At 54.3% G+C, this 11952-nt stretch overlaps 1 protein-coding gene across 1 annotated transcript in view; it reads left to right on the top strand.

Annotated features, from left to right (window-relative positions):
• Nucleotides 1-6903: 6903 nt before the first annotated feature.
• Nucleotides 6904-11952, top strand: part of PDILT (protein disulfide isomerase like, testis expressed) — a 30301-nt gene continuing 25252 nt past the window's right edge. Inside the window, exon 1 of the mRNA XM_039885494.1 lies at nucleotides 6904-7272. Coding sequence (XP_039741428.1) covers nucleotides 7071-7272 — 202 coding nt within the window. The 5' untranslated portion in view covers nucleotides 6904-7070. The remainder of the gene's footprint in view (nucleotides 7273-11952) is intronic.

The raw sequence follows: 11952 nt of genomic DNA, 5'->3' as shown, positions 1-11952 counted from the left end.
TGAGAACATGCCTGACTTGCATAGAGGTTGGTATCATATTAATCTTACACAAACCGGCTCTGCCTCTCCTCCCCAAAAGATACCAAGAGCCATAGCTGGTGAGTTCATTAAAAGCTCACGGGAGGAGTCGGGCCTCTGTTCCCTCTCTCGGTCAAAGCCCACCTTTCTAAAAAAGAAAGGGAGGAGATGTCGGGAGCCTTAAGCCTGCACCCAAAGATAAGAATCACATCCTGAATAAACTCTGCTATCTGTGACCATTTGGACAGCCAGGGCACTGGGAAGCGCCGGCCTTATCTCGTGTCTTTGATCCCCATTCCCCTGCCTGCAGAGCGAGAGCCTGCAACTTCTCACACAGCCCATCTGTTTCTGACCAGCCAGGCAGAAATCACCTTCTCTGGTGGTCGCCAATAAGCTTGTAACGAAATACTCTCTGATCAGTCCCGCCCCTGCCCTCTCCACCTGAGTGTATAAATATAACCACTTGAAAATAAAATTTTGAGGCTTGATCAGAACACTGTCTTGCCTCCACTCTTTTCTCCCGCCCATGTTCTCTTCAAGGTGCGGTCCTCCTCGGGTTCTACGCAATAACTAGGTCCTGCGGGTCGGGACAGCAGCCCAAACGGCCTAAGGCAATAACCAACAATAATATCACGGGAAAAACCATAACCGCCACCTGCCGAAGGCTCACTATGGGCCAGGCATTTAAAAAGTGCTTTCTAAACATTATTTCCTTAAATCCTTAGAACAACTCTGTGATGTCAATGTTACTTTCTCCATTTCACAGATTTAAAAAAACTGAGGGTCGGAGGAGCTATGACTTTCAGGTCTCACGTCCCAGAGGGGCCTAGGCTGCAGCCTTTGCCGTGGCCACCGTATGGCACCGGCCCAGACTCCTGTACCTGACCTTCCCTACTCCTCGAGTCTCCTGACATCTGCCCCAGCCTTCCTCTGCCTCCCACCCGTAGATTCCCAGGCTCCTTGGCAGCTGATACTTAGAATGCCCAGTCTTCACTTCCAAGTGCCCAAGGCTGCTCCCTGTCAGCTTTCTTCCGGCTTAATCGGCTGACACCTGTCTCTCCATGCACACTACCTCCTACCTCGTCAAGGAGCCCGGGAATTGCAAATGGCTTCTACGTGCGCTTCAGCTGAATGCAGGTCTTAATGCGTGCAAACCTGGAGCTCCTTGAGGCACTGGTGACGAACGATATACTGGCTCAGCCTCCACCCAAACTCAGCAGAGGACATGGTGGCTTCAACTGTTGAACATGTTAGAACCAGTGAGACTGTCCCTGCCAAGCCTTTCTCGCAGCTCACAGTCGGGATGCGGGGCGGGAGCGGGGGTGTGGGGGGACCGGGATTAAAATCTAACTCTAGCGCCTAGAGGGCGTCTTGGACCTGGGGCAGCACGTTTGCCCTGAAAATTCAAGGCACAACCTAAAAATCTGAAAATAGAACAGAAACTTTATTATGTTTCAACAGAAAGGATGCAGTAGTGACGATATAAATCAAACCACCTCCTTTTTTCTGCTCCAAACCCTCCAGGAAAGAGTTAGGATGGAGATTAGTGTTTGCCTGAGGCTGGGAGTATGAACAGGAGGTGACTGCAAATGGGCCAGGGGTCTCTGAGAAGCCACGAAGCTGTTCTAAATTGGGTTGTGCTTCTGGCTGCTCAGCTCTGTACATTTACTAAAAATAACAACAACAAACAACAACAACAACAAAGCGATCGCGTGAGAAGCCACCTGGGCCACCTGCCTGTCCGCCTCCCTCCCAGCTTGGGGCGGGGCAAAAACATCTTGATTTGAGGTGTTTGCCAATGTCTGTGTTTCAAAATTTCCACCGTGGCCGGTTTCCCAAGCTACCGACGTTTGAACCACCAGCTTGCAGGCTTCCTGACTATTAAGGATCCCTCACGCACCCATGCGAGCCAGCTCCAGCCTGTGCTGCCTGGTGCCTTTGTGCTTTGTGCTTGCTGGTTTCCCAGGGGTATGACTGACAAATCAAGCTGTAGATCTTTAAGCTGTACGAGGCGATGATTTGCTATCCATGCCGTCGTGGAACGATGACCGCGATCAAGCCAATTAACAAACGTGTCCATCACCTCGCGTACTTTCCACTACGTATTTTTTTGTTTGTTCGCTTTGTCGTCTGTCGCCTCTCCCGCCACACACGTACACCAGAAAATGAACGTTCGGGACCACCACTGCACCTCCGGCACTGCCAGCAGCCCGAATAGATGTTTGTCGCGTTGACGAGTGGTCCGTGATGGCGAACGTTGAGCGAACATCCCAGATCACGGATAGGAGGAAATCGACCTCTGCGACTCTAGATGCAAAGTTTTTTTTTTTCTTTTTTTCTTTTTTTCTTTTTTTCTTTCCCAGAATCAAACCAAGCCTGGTGCAAGCTCTCAGCCCCCAGGACCTGTAGAAACCCGGGGAGCATCTTTCTTCTTTATCCTCAGAATCGGCGCGAAGCCCCCCGGTGGGATAGGCAGGACCCTTGGGAAGTACTAGTAACGAGAGGCGGGGAGCACAGTGGTTTGGACACAGAAGCCCCTGGGTTGTCAGAGCTATAAGGGTTGTACTGAGAATAAGGAGAAAAGTTGAGTTGGTCGATGTCACGCCACTGAGTCTAAGGATGTCTTTGCAGGACCACGCTGCCTTTCGCTCGCTTCCGGCCACGTGGGCAGCTCCTCTCCCTCCTGGCGAGCTTGGCCGCAGAGAATCGTTATTCCTTGGCCCTCGGCGTCTGCTTCCTCTGACCGCGTCCAGGTGATCACACTCATCTCCGTATTTCCAGCCAAATCTAAAGTCACACTCTGTGTCCTCGGTGAGGCGCCTGGGCTGGCGGCCTGTGCTTCACGCAATCTGACCGGCGCAGCACGTAACTGGAGGCCGCAAACTCTGACGATGATGCAGATGATGCTGATCACAACTACCTTTCATTTATTCATTCAACAAACATTGCGGAGCACCTGTTGGGCGAAGTAAATGATACGGACTTCAGAAGGTGATTAGTGTGACAAGGGAAAAATAGATCCTAGAAAGAGAATGGCGAGTGCCCAGGGGCAGGGGACAGTTACGGTTTTAAACAAGCGCCCAGGAAAAGCCCGGCTGAGAAGGTGACATTTGAGCAGACTTGAAGGAGATGAGAGTGGAACTGAGCACACCGGGGTGGGGAGGTGCCCGGCAGACGAAACCACAAGGGCCCTGGGTGCGAGTGTGACTATCGTCCCATACGGCCATCGAGCGGTGTGGCTGGCACCAGGAGGTGAGGCCAGGGCGGGCCTTCCCGCCGTTCAGGCAGCCTCCGGTCTACCCCTTACAACACCCCTGGGATTTGCATGTCTTTCTATGGGTGAAGAAACCGAGCCTCAGAAACCCCAAATCGCAAGCCCAAGGCCACAGGCTAATTCGGGTCAGAGCTGGAATTCAGACCTCCACCTCTATGCCTCACCCGGCACCCCGCGAATGCGCTTTGCTTCTGGCCCACCATGCGACCCCTAGCCTCCCTTTGCCTGTGGCCAAGCCCCTCTCAGCAAGGGCAGGGCAGGGCCCCCTCTTACTCAACAATGGCCCATTCTTCTCCCGGGCCCCCCTGCTCCTCCAGAACCCCAGAACTCAGAACATTGCTGCCGAGGCTGCCGTGGCCTCAGCGTGTAGTCGCTGCCTCTAGATATCTTTAGAGCACCCCGCTCCCTGAGGGCCGTGCTCTGCTCACAAAAGGGAGCCAGGAGCCTGTCCTGTGGACCGCGACGTCACCGCTCCTGGGCCGCGGAGCTCACCTCCCTGGCCCGGCTTGGCCCCAGGGGGCCCGATAGTAACCAGGCTTCCTGCAGGTAAGAGCGTGAGTGAAAATGGCAATTCTGACTGCCGCTGACCGCTGAGGTGGTTACGAATTCAGGTGTGGACTTCAGCATAGATGGCTACACATCAGGATCCCCTGGGGGCTTAAAAAAAAAAAGCTCCCCCTGGCCTTGTACCCGGTACTGCAGGCGGGGTACTGGGTACTGGGTCTGCAGTGGTCAGCAAAGAGACGGGGCTGGGGTTTCAGCGAAGACAAGAGGCAGAGGTGAGGGCTGATTTATAAGAAATATATATCTTTGGTCATTCAGATGACCAAATACATATATTTCTCAGACGCGCCTGGTCTTCATGCCCAGTTCCTGGCTCACGGCTCCCAAAAACCCTGAGTGATAAAAACAATGGGAGCATCTTTCGTCCTGACCTCTGTCTGGTCTCTGGTCCTCGGTTCCTGAAAATGCTTCGGAGCCTTAGAAGTGAAACAGGTGTCTCGCTATTCTCAACAAGCCCCTTATCACCGCAACTGCGTTCACGTTAATGAGGTGACTTTGGGAAAGCACGAAAGGATGGGGGCTGGTTGCCAGGGGAACCAACCGTGAATAGAGGGTGGGAACTTTCAGTCCAAGCCCCTGATTTCCGGGAGGGGAGAGGGGCTGGGCTGGAGGTTGAATCCACCACCGATGGCCAATGAGTTAATTAACCTGGTAATGACGCCTCATAAAAGCCCCAAAAGACCGGTTCAAAGAGCTTACGGGCTGGGAATCCAGACCCCTTCCTAACTCCACGGGACAGAAGCTCCACACACTCTTCCCCTGGCTGGTGATTCGTCCTGCTGAACATCCTCTGTAATGAACCGGTCACCTAGTGGGCGAACGAGCGTCCTGAGTTCTATGAGCCGTTCTGGAAAATTAACCAAACCCAAGAAAGGCATTGTGGGAACCTCTGATTTACAGCCCATTGGTCGGAGGCACTGGTGACAACCTGGACTCGTGATTGACATCCAAATTGGGGGACAGACTTGTGGGACGGAGCCCTTAACCCATGGGATCTGACACCATCTCCCAGTCGACAGTGTCAGAACTGAGTTGAGTTCTTGGACACCCTGCTGGTGTTGGAGAATGGTTTGTGGGTGTGGGGAAGCCTACACACAGACAAACATGCACACACGCACAGACAAACATGCACACACGCACAGACACACCCATGCACACACACAGATACACGTACACACACATGCATACAGGCACACACAGACACACACATGCATGCACACACACTCACACACATGCACACACACAGACACATGCTCACGCACACATGCATGCAACACTTGCACACACAGAACACACACAATGCACACACATATGCACACATGCACACACACACATAGGAACTGAGTCCAGGGTCCCAAAACCCCTTTCTCAGGACCCCAGAGGCATCGAGGCTCCAGACACTCTCTTCCCTGTGGTGGGGGGCGGGGAGCAGGCTTTTTTCTCCTTTGGGGCGGGTAACTGTTTCCTCTGTCAACACATGTTCTTCCAAACCCAGAATCCATAGCATGAACCACTGGGTATTCAAACCCCTTTCTTTCCAAAAAGCCCATCCTTTTCATGCAAGCCCTGGATCGCAAGGGCCTGGCCCCTGGCATGAGTTTCAAAGACCTATTTTGGATTCTATGCTCTGTTGCCCCAGCCTCAGCCCTCCCTTCCCGGGCAGGGGGTGGAAGCTTCAGTTAACGACTCGGAACATGGTTCACTGCATACATCTCGCAGTGGGCAGTAGAGAGGCAGTGTGTCAATGATTCTGTAGCTAGACTGCCTGGGCAAAAATCCTATCTATTAGCTGTGTGACCTCGGGCAAATTACTTAACCTCTCTGTGCCTTGTTTTATACTAACTAGGGATTATAATAGTACCCTACCTACTTCCTAAGCTCCTTATAGAGAGGCGATGGCATAGAAAGCACTGGAACAGTGCCTGGCACTTGACAAGTCTGTCATGCCATAAGTACTGATAAACTTTAGTACCAAGAATTAGTCCCAATTTTCTATATGCTGGACCAAAAAAATTACGATAGGTCTATTTAAAAAAAAAAAAAAAATCCTCAGAATGTTTACCAAATAGTATTCCCTAGGTAAATATCAAATATTCATTCACTCATTCATTCATTCATTCATTCATGTAGTCGCTCAGGCCACTCGTTCACTTTGCTACCATAAATGCCAGGTGCTGGGAAGACAGCAGTCGACGAAGAAGTTAAGATCCTGATACGTTTAATCTGAAGGGTGACTGGAATATAATGCTTACCTGTCTTCTTATCTGAGGCACTCCTGTAGTCTGTACGATATCCTGGGAGGCGGCCCTGGGCTCGGGGAGGACGTGGCAAGGATTTGAGGAGGTGATGCTCTCTATTGTCACGTTTTCAGGGAGAGTGGCAGCTTCTGACTCAGACTGTCCTGACAGTTAAAAATCGCCCCCACCCAAAAAAAAAAAAAAAAAGAAAAGAAACCATATTATAGATCTAATGTGTACTTCTATGGAAAGGTATCTAAGGTCTATTTTGTGTTATTAAGAAAATCACAACACCGAACACTATGCATGCCTGAGTCCATTTATGTTTAAACATGTACGTTCCCATTGGTGTTTTTGGCACCCGTACGGATTCATTCCCACCTCAGAGGCGGGATCGTGAGAGAAACTTTCATTTTCTACGTTACCTATTTTTATCGTGCCGTGTCCAATTTTTACAAGTATGTCTTCTAGTCGGAGCTTTTAAAATTCATATTCATACTTGAGGGGAAAACGTGTTCGAAAACCAAATGGGGTGCCCTGTGAGGTAGTGAGCTTCCCGTCATGAGGGGCATTCAAGCGGGAGCTGGCAGAGCACGAAGCAGAGGCTGTGAGGAGGGGTTGGACCAGACATCTCTGAGATGCAGAGGCTCGCTCTAGGATGCCGGAATGCAGCTCATCTCTGCAAAAGTCTCACCCGGTGTCTGTGGGCTCGGTGGCCGGCACGCCATTTGGCTTCTAGCTGCTTCTGGCGAGGCCACTGCACAGCTTACACGGGCCCCAGGGTTAATGCTTTGCTGCTGCCGCGCCACGGGCGCTGTTAGGGCCGGCGGGCCGGCCGAACTCAGGCCACGTTGTCCACGCGGGGATGGGCGGGCAGGGAAGTGGGGGAGGGGCGGGAGTGGTGACACGGGCTCCACTGGCCTCCCGTCCCGTGTTGATGAGTCCCCTGTACCTGTCCCCTCCCCTGCAGGACAGCCATGAAGCTGCTCTGGGTGCTCTCGCTGCTGGTGGCCTCGCGTGTCCCCACTGTCCAGAGCTTGCCAGAGGATGACTTCGAGGACATCACTGTCAACGTGTCCCAGCCCCTGCACATCCTGGAGGAAGGCAACCTGATGGTGCTGACGCCCGCCGGCCTGGCCCAGATGCTGAACGAGACCCGCTTCCTCATGGTGCTTTTCTGTGAGTGTCCCCACTCCCGGGGCTGGGTGACGGGTGGGTGAGGCCTCCGTCCTTGCTCCTGGGCCCAGGGAGTTTTATGGATCCCTAAACACGTGAGGACACGTATTATTCACATTTAAAAACTAATGTGTGTATAACATCAGCCCCGGTTTGCAGAAGAGAATAGGGAGGTCCAGGCAGGTTGAACGGTTTTCAAGATATTACGACGCCACTGGAGTTTTGATTTGTATGGGGCCCCTCTGTCCCGCTCGAAGGCGAGGAGGCAGGCTTTACCCTCAGCTGTCTTTACTATTCTGAAACTCAGGTTTCTCCTCTTTAAAATGGCCACGAATATCATGAGCACATGAATCGTGGTGATGACTCAGCGAGACATGTTAGGCTACGGGAGCACGAGCCGCGGCCAATGCGTAAAGTCGAGAAAAGATTTTTAGACGTTCACGTTTATCGTCTGCGTGGCTCGGCTGTTTTTATTCTATGGGCCGCTGTCCTTGGCATCTGCAGAACTTCTGGAGACGGGGAGGGCTTCTTTCTCCCGAGGCCTTGGCACAGAGCTGGGCCTGAGGACGGGGAGGACGGGGTTTCCAAGACGAGTCCTTCTTGTGTGCCGAGCACGGTCCCTTCGTGCCTCACTGAACGTTACGTCACGTGAACCTCACGACAGCCCCGAGTGGGGGCACCTCACGATTCCGTTTCTCAGCTGAGGGAACGGAGGCTCAGAGAGACCAAGCGATTTGCCCGAGGTCACACAGCTCACAGTGGGGACTGCAGACCCTAGGCTGCCCCACTTCCCACGTGACGGGGCGGGGGGGCGGGCGGGAAGGAGGTGGACGGCAGGTGTGGATGCCGGATGCCAGAACCCTGCCCTCAGAGCCACTTCGGGGAAGGGTCTGGCTCCGTGTCCGTCCCCAGGGTCCACCTCCAGGCTGTGCCAGGCCACCTGGACAGTGGCTGAGGCTCCAGAGCCCAGCGGGGCTGTGCAGGGCGGGTCCCCGTCCCAGCTCAGGTTCTGCCTCTGGCCAGGCAGCCCACGCCCAGTTCCCCGCCCACCCTCCTCCCTCCTGCTGTGCCCCTGTGGACTTGGCACCCCTCCCCCTGCCCTTGTTGGCCCTTCTCCAACAGTAACTGGAGCGCTGGGTCCCACCACGTATTGATGAGGTGGCTTTGGGCAAGTGACTGTGATCGCTCTGAGTCTCTATTATTTGGCTGCGAAATGGGGGGCTTAAATCACGTCGTGTAATCCCTGGGGCGCTTAGCATAGTGCCTGGTGCCTAGGAAGAGCTTAAGGATCTATGGACTGCCATTCTCTTACCCATTACAGTTTCCGTATCTGTTCGAAAGGGTTAAATAATTTCTCCTCATTGAGATGATGAAAATGGCTCAGATATGCAGTCATTGGTTTCTAGTGGACACCCAGTGGACGGAGCTATTCTTACTGTCCTCTGAGTCACCCCACGTTTCCTTAGCCCTGCTCGGTGCCAGCTCTGCTGGGTGGGCCCTTGCTGGGGTCCCAGTGGAGAGGGGCCCTGGTTTCTGCTCTCAGAGACTTTACAGTTTAAGCCAGAAACGTCACAAATGCTCTACATGCCATTAGGATAGCCTAAACCCTGCACGCTGGGCGCCCTGAGAGGAGGTGACACCTGGGGGACATGTCCTCAGAAACGGCTCTTCTGCCTGCAAACCGGCTGAGCAGCTTCTCTGCTCGGCTCCTGGCTTCTCGCATCTTGGCACGCACCAGGGACTCCTGGGCCAATGCAGATGCACCTGGAAGCCCGGAAGCCTGAATCCTCACTATCCGGCTTTCCCGTGGTGACACGTGATGGGCAGTCTTTAGCCAGAGCTGCAGAGCAAACAGATGTCCTTGGAACCAATGGCCGCCGGTAGCGATATTTATCCAAGTCCCCAGGCCAAGCCCTGGGAAACCGCACGGAGTGCTCCCCAGCCTGAATCACCCACACGCTTCGGTCCTGCAGTGACATCAGGGTTTGCTGTGAAGGACGTGGGAGTCAGGCAAGCTTGCGTGCGAAGTCCTCTTCTGCTACGAGCTAAATATGTGGCCTTGGGTACATTTCTGGGTGTCGCCTTTCTCTGTAAAGTGAGACCCATGAAAGCGGCAGGGTCGTTACAGGGATGACCTGAGGGTGCCTGCGAGAGACCTGGCATGTGGGAAATGCTCCGTAAACATGACTTCCTAGCCTCCCCTGGCCAGGAGACGGATGCACTTCATCGATGTCACGTCAGTGAGGTCTGCGCTCAGCGGCGAATCATGACGAATCGCTCACGGTGGATTTCAGGCTTTATCTCATGTGCTGTGTGGCCGCAGACAGGCGGTCAGTGACTAGCACAGCAGCTCCACCGTGTCGAGGAGGACCCAGGCTCCTCTGTCTCCTTGCTCTGTTACCCTTGACATTTCGTAGCTCATGGTCACAAGATGGTTGCAGCGTCTCCTGCATTGCATCACACATCCTAGCTAGGGAAAAAGCGGGACGGGCGCATAGCAAAGGCACAGAATACACGCCAGCCAACTCTGGCCCTTAAAAAACTTTCCAAAAGCCCCACCGGTGACTTTGGTTCTAGCTTATTGGCCGGAACTGGGCCCATGGCTGTCCCTAAGCGAGGAATCTGGAATGGTGAATGTTTTAGTTTTCTGTGGTGGAGAGAGCTAGAGGAAAAGAGGTCTGTAAGTGGCTGATTCACAGTGTTTGCCATGAGACCCAAGGCTGCAGGCTAACTCGGTCTTAGTAGGTTACATAAAGGTTCATGTCACGCTTACAACTTAGTCCCACGCAGGTCTGCAGAGGACCTGTGCTGCATTCAGCCATCCGGGCAACTGGGACCCTCCCATCAAGCGACTCGAGTATCCCTTAGGGCCTAGGGTAGCCACCGAATCCTCTGCCTCCAGCCAGCAAACAGAGAGGAAGAGAGAGGACATGCCTCAGGGCAGGCCCCCCCGCCCCCCGGGAATGGTGCTCATCAGTGTACTTGACGGGTGATCCGTGGACCGGAGGTGTCGGCATCTCTCAGGAGCTCACTAGAAGTGCAGACTCTGAGGTCTCACCCCACACCCGCTGAGTCAGAGCCTGCATTTTCGCGAGACCCCGGCGATGCACGTGCGCCTTACGGCGTGGGACGCACTGGTACACGCCATTTCTACCCCCATTCCACTGGCCAGACCTCTCTGCAAGGGAGGCTGGGAAATGCAGTCTAGCGTATACACGAAGGGGAGCAGAAACGGAGTTTGGGGAAAACGTGGGGTGGACTGCCTCGATCTCATTGGACCGACCTCTCGCTGCAGAAGCCTTGAGATGGCCTTCGATCGTGACTTTGATCGTGACCTACCGCTGGTCCTCGAGAGCAGCCTGGTGGCACATGCTGTTCAAGGCTCTGAACCAGGAGGAAAGTTGATCTTCTGGGCAGGAACGTCCAAACCTGTTTCCCCCCCCCCGCCCCCCACGAGGAGGACTCTCTGGACCCTGCTTGGCTCAGGCGAGGGCTCCGAGGACGTGTGGCTCCCAGACCAGTGGGAAGTGGCCGCTCCTCACCTGCCCTGACACCTACGCAGCCCCAGCCCGAGGCCCTCCCTCGGTCTCTTCTGGATGCCTCTCATCTCTCGGGCTCATTTTCTCCGTTCTTTACATCTCCTCTTCTTCCCTCAAACCCCGCAGTCAAGGATGTAACAGGAAGCCCGTGGGCTGAAGATGGCCGGCAGGTCAGTTACGTTCAGCCCACACGGTGTTTTCAAAATCGGGAGATTTCACGATGAAAATTGAATTGACGCCCCCTCTTGAAGAAACGGAAGATCCAGAAGCACTGGCTCACGTTCCTGCGACGCGGCGAGCGGCTGGAGCCGAGGGGCGACTTCCTCTTTGGGTCAGAAAACATGCCTGTCCTTGTCCCTGTTGGCCACCTCCCTGTCTAGCCAGCGCCCAGTTCCTCCCCTGTCCCTGGCTGTCCTCTCTGAGCGCGCCCCTTCGACGGGGCGGCGTGGGTGTGTGGCCGCACCCGCCGCTCAGTCGCCCTGCGTCCCATGCAGCCACGTGATAGCCACATAAAACAAAAGAATCCTTGTCATTCTCTTCACCCTGATGGTTCCCGGAAGGGAAACTAGGATCGGGTCATTTCCGCTGCCATCCAATACGGCGCATGCCTATTGCAGAAAGTTTCATCGAAAGACTTCCAGGCCATCTGACCTCCTTCCAGCTCAGGCTGTTCCCGGCTTCCTTCAACCTAAGCGCCAGGGCACACGCTCGATGGTGCTTCGAGTCCATGAAGACAGCCCCTGGAGGAGAGGTCCGGCCGGGCCAGCTTCTGCAGCAAGGCCACGAGCAGGGCAGGCATTTTCGCTCGTCTGAACGACTTTTCCAGCCAGTTCTCCTCATCCCTCACCCACCATGGGACTCAGGCCACTACGTACATGTCTGTGTCATGGCTCCTTTTACGAGGGAGAATTGAGGAGCCTGCAAGCCAGCCCTACTCTGCCTGCTGCAGAGCTGTAAGCCGGCAAGGTCAGGCTTCCAAATCGTCTTCTCCCTTCCACTGTGGTAGATCCCGCCCACGTGAGAACACAAGACTGTTCCCCCTCCCCCGCCCCCTGGACCGCTCTGTTTTAAACAGGGGTAGAAAGGTCGGTTCGGGTCAGTTTGGGGCTTTAACTGATCTCTTTTAACTCAGGCTACACAGAGA

The sequence above is a fragment of the Pteropus medius genome, unplaced genomic scaffold (genome assembly GCF_902729225.1).
Source record: "Pteropus medius unplaced genomic scaffold, Ma_sr-lr_union100, whole genome shotgun sequence".
NCBI lineage: Eukaryota > Metazoa > Chordata > Mammalia > Chiroptera > Pteropodidae > Pteropus > Pteropus medius.
The sequence above is the reverse complement of the archived record's forward strand: the minus strand, read 5'-3'. Positions and strand labels throughout refer to the sequence as shown.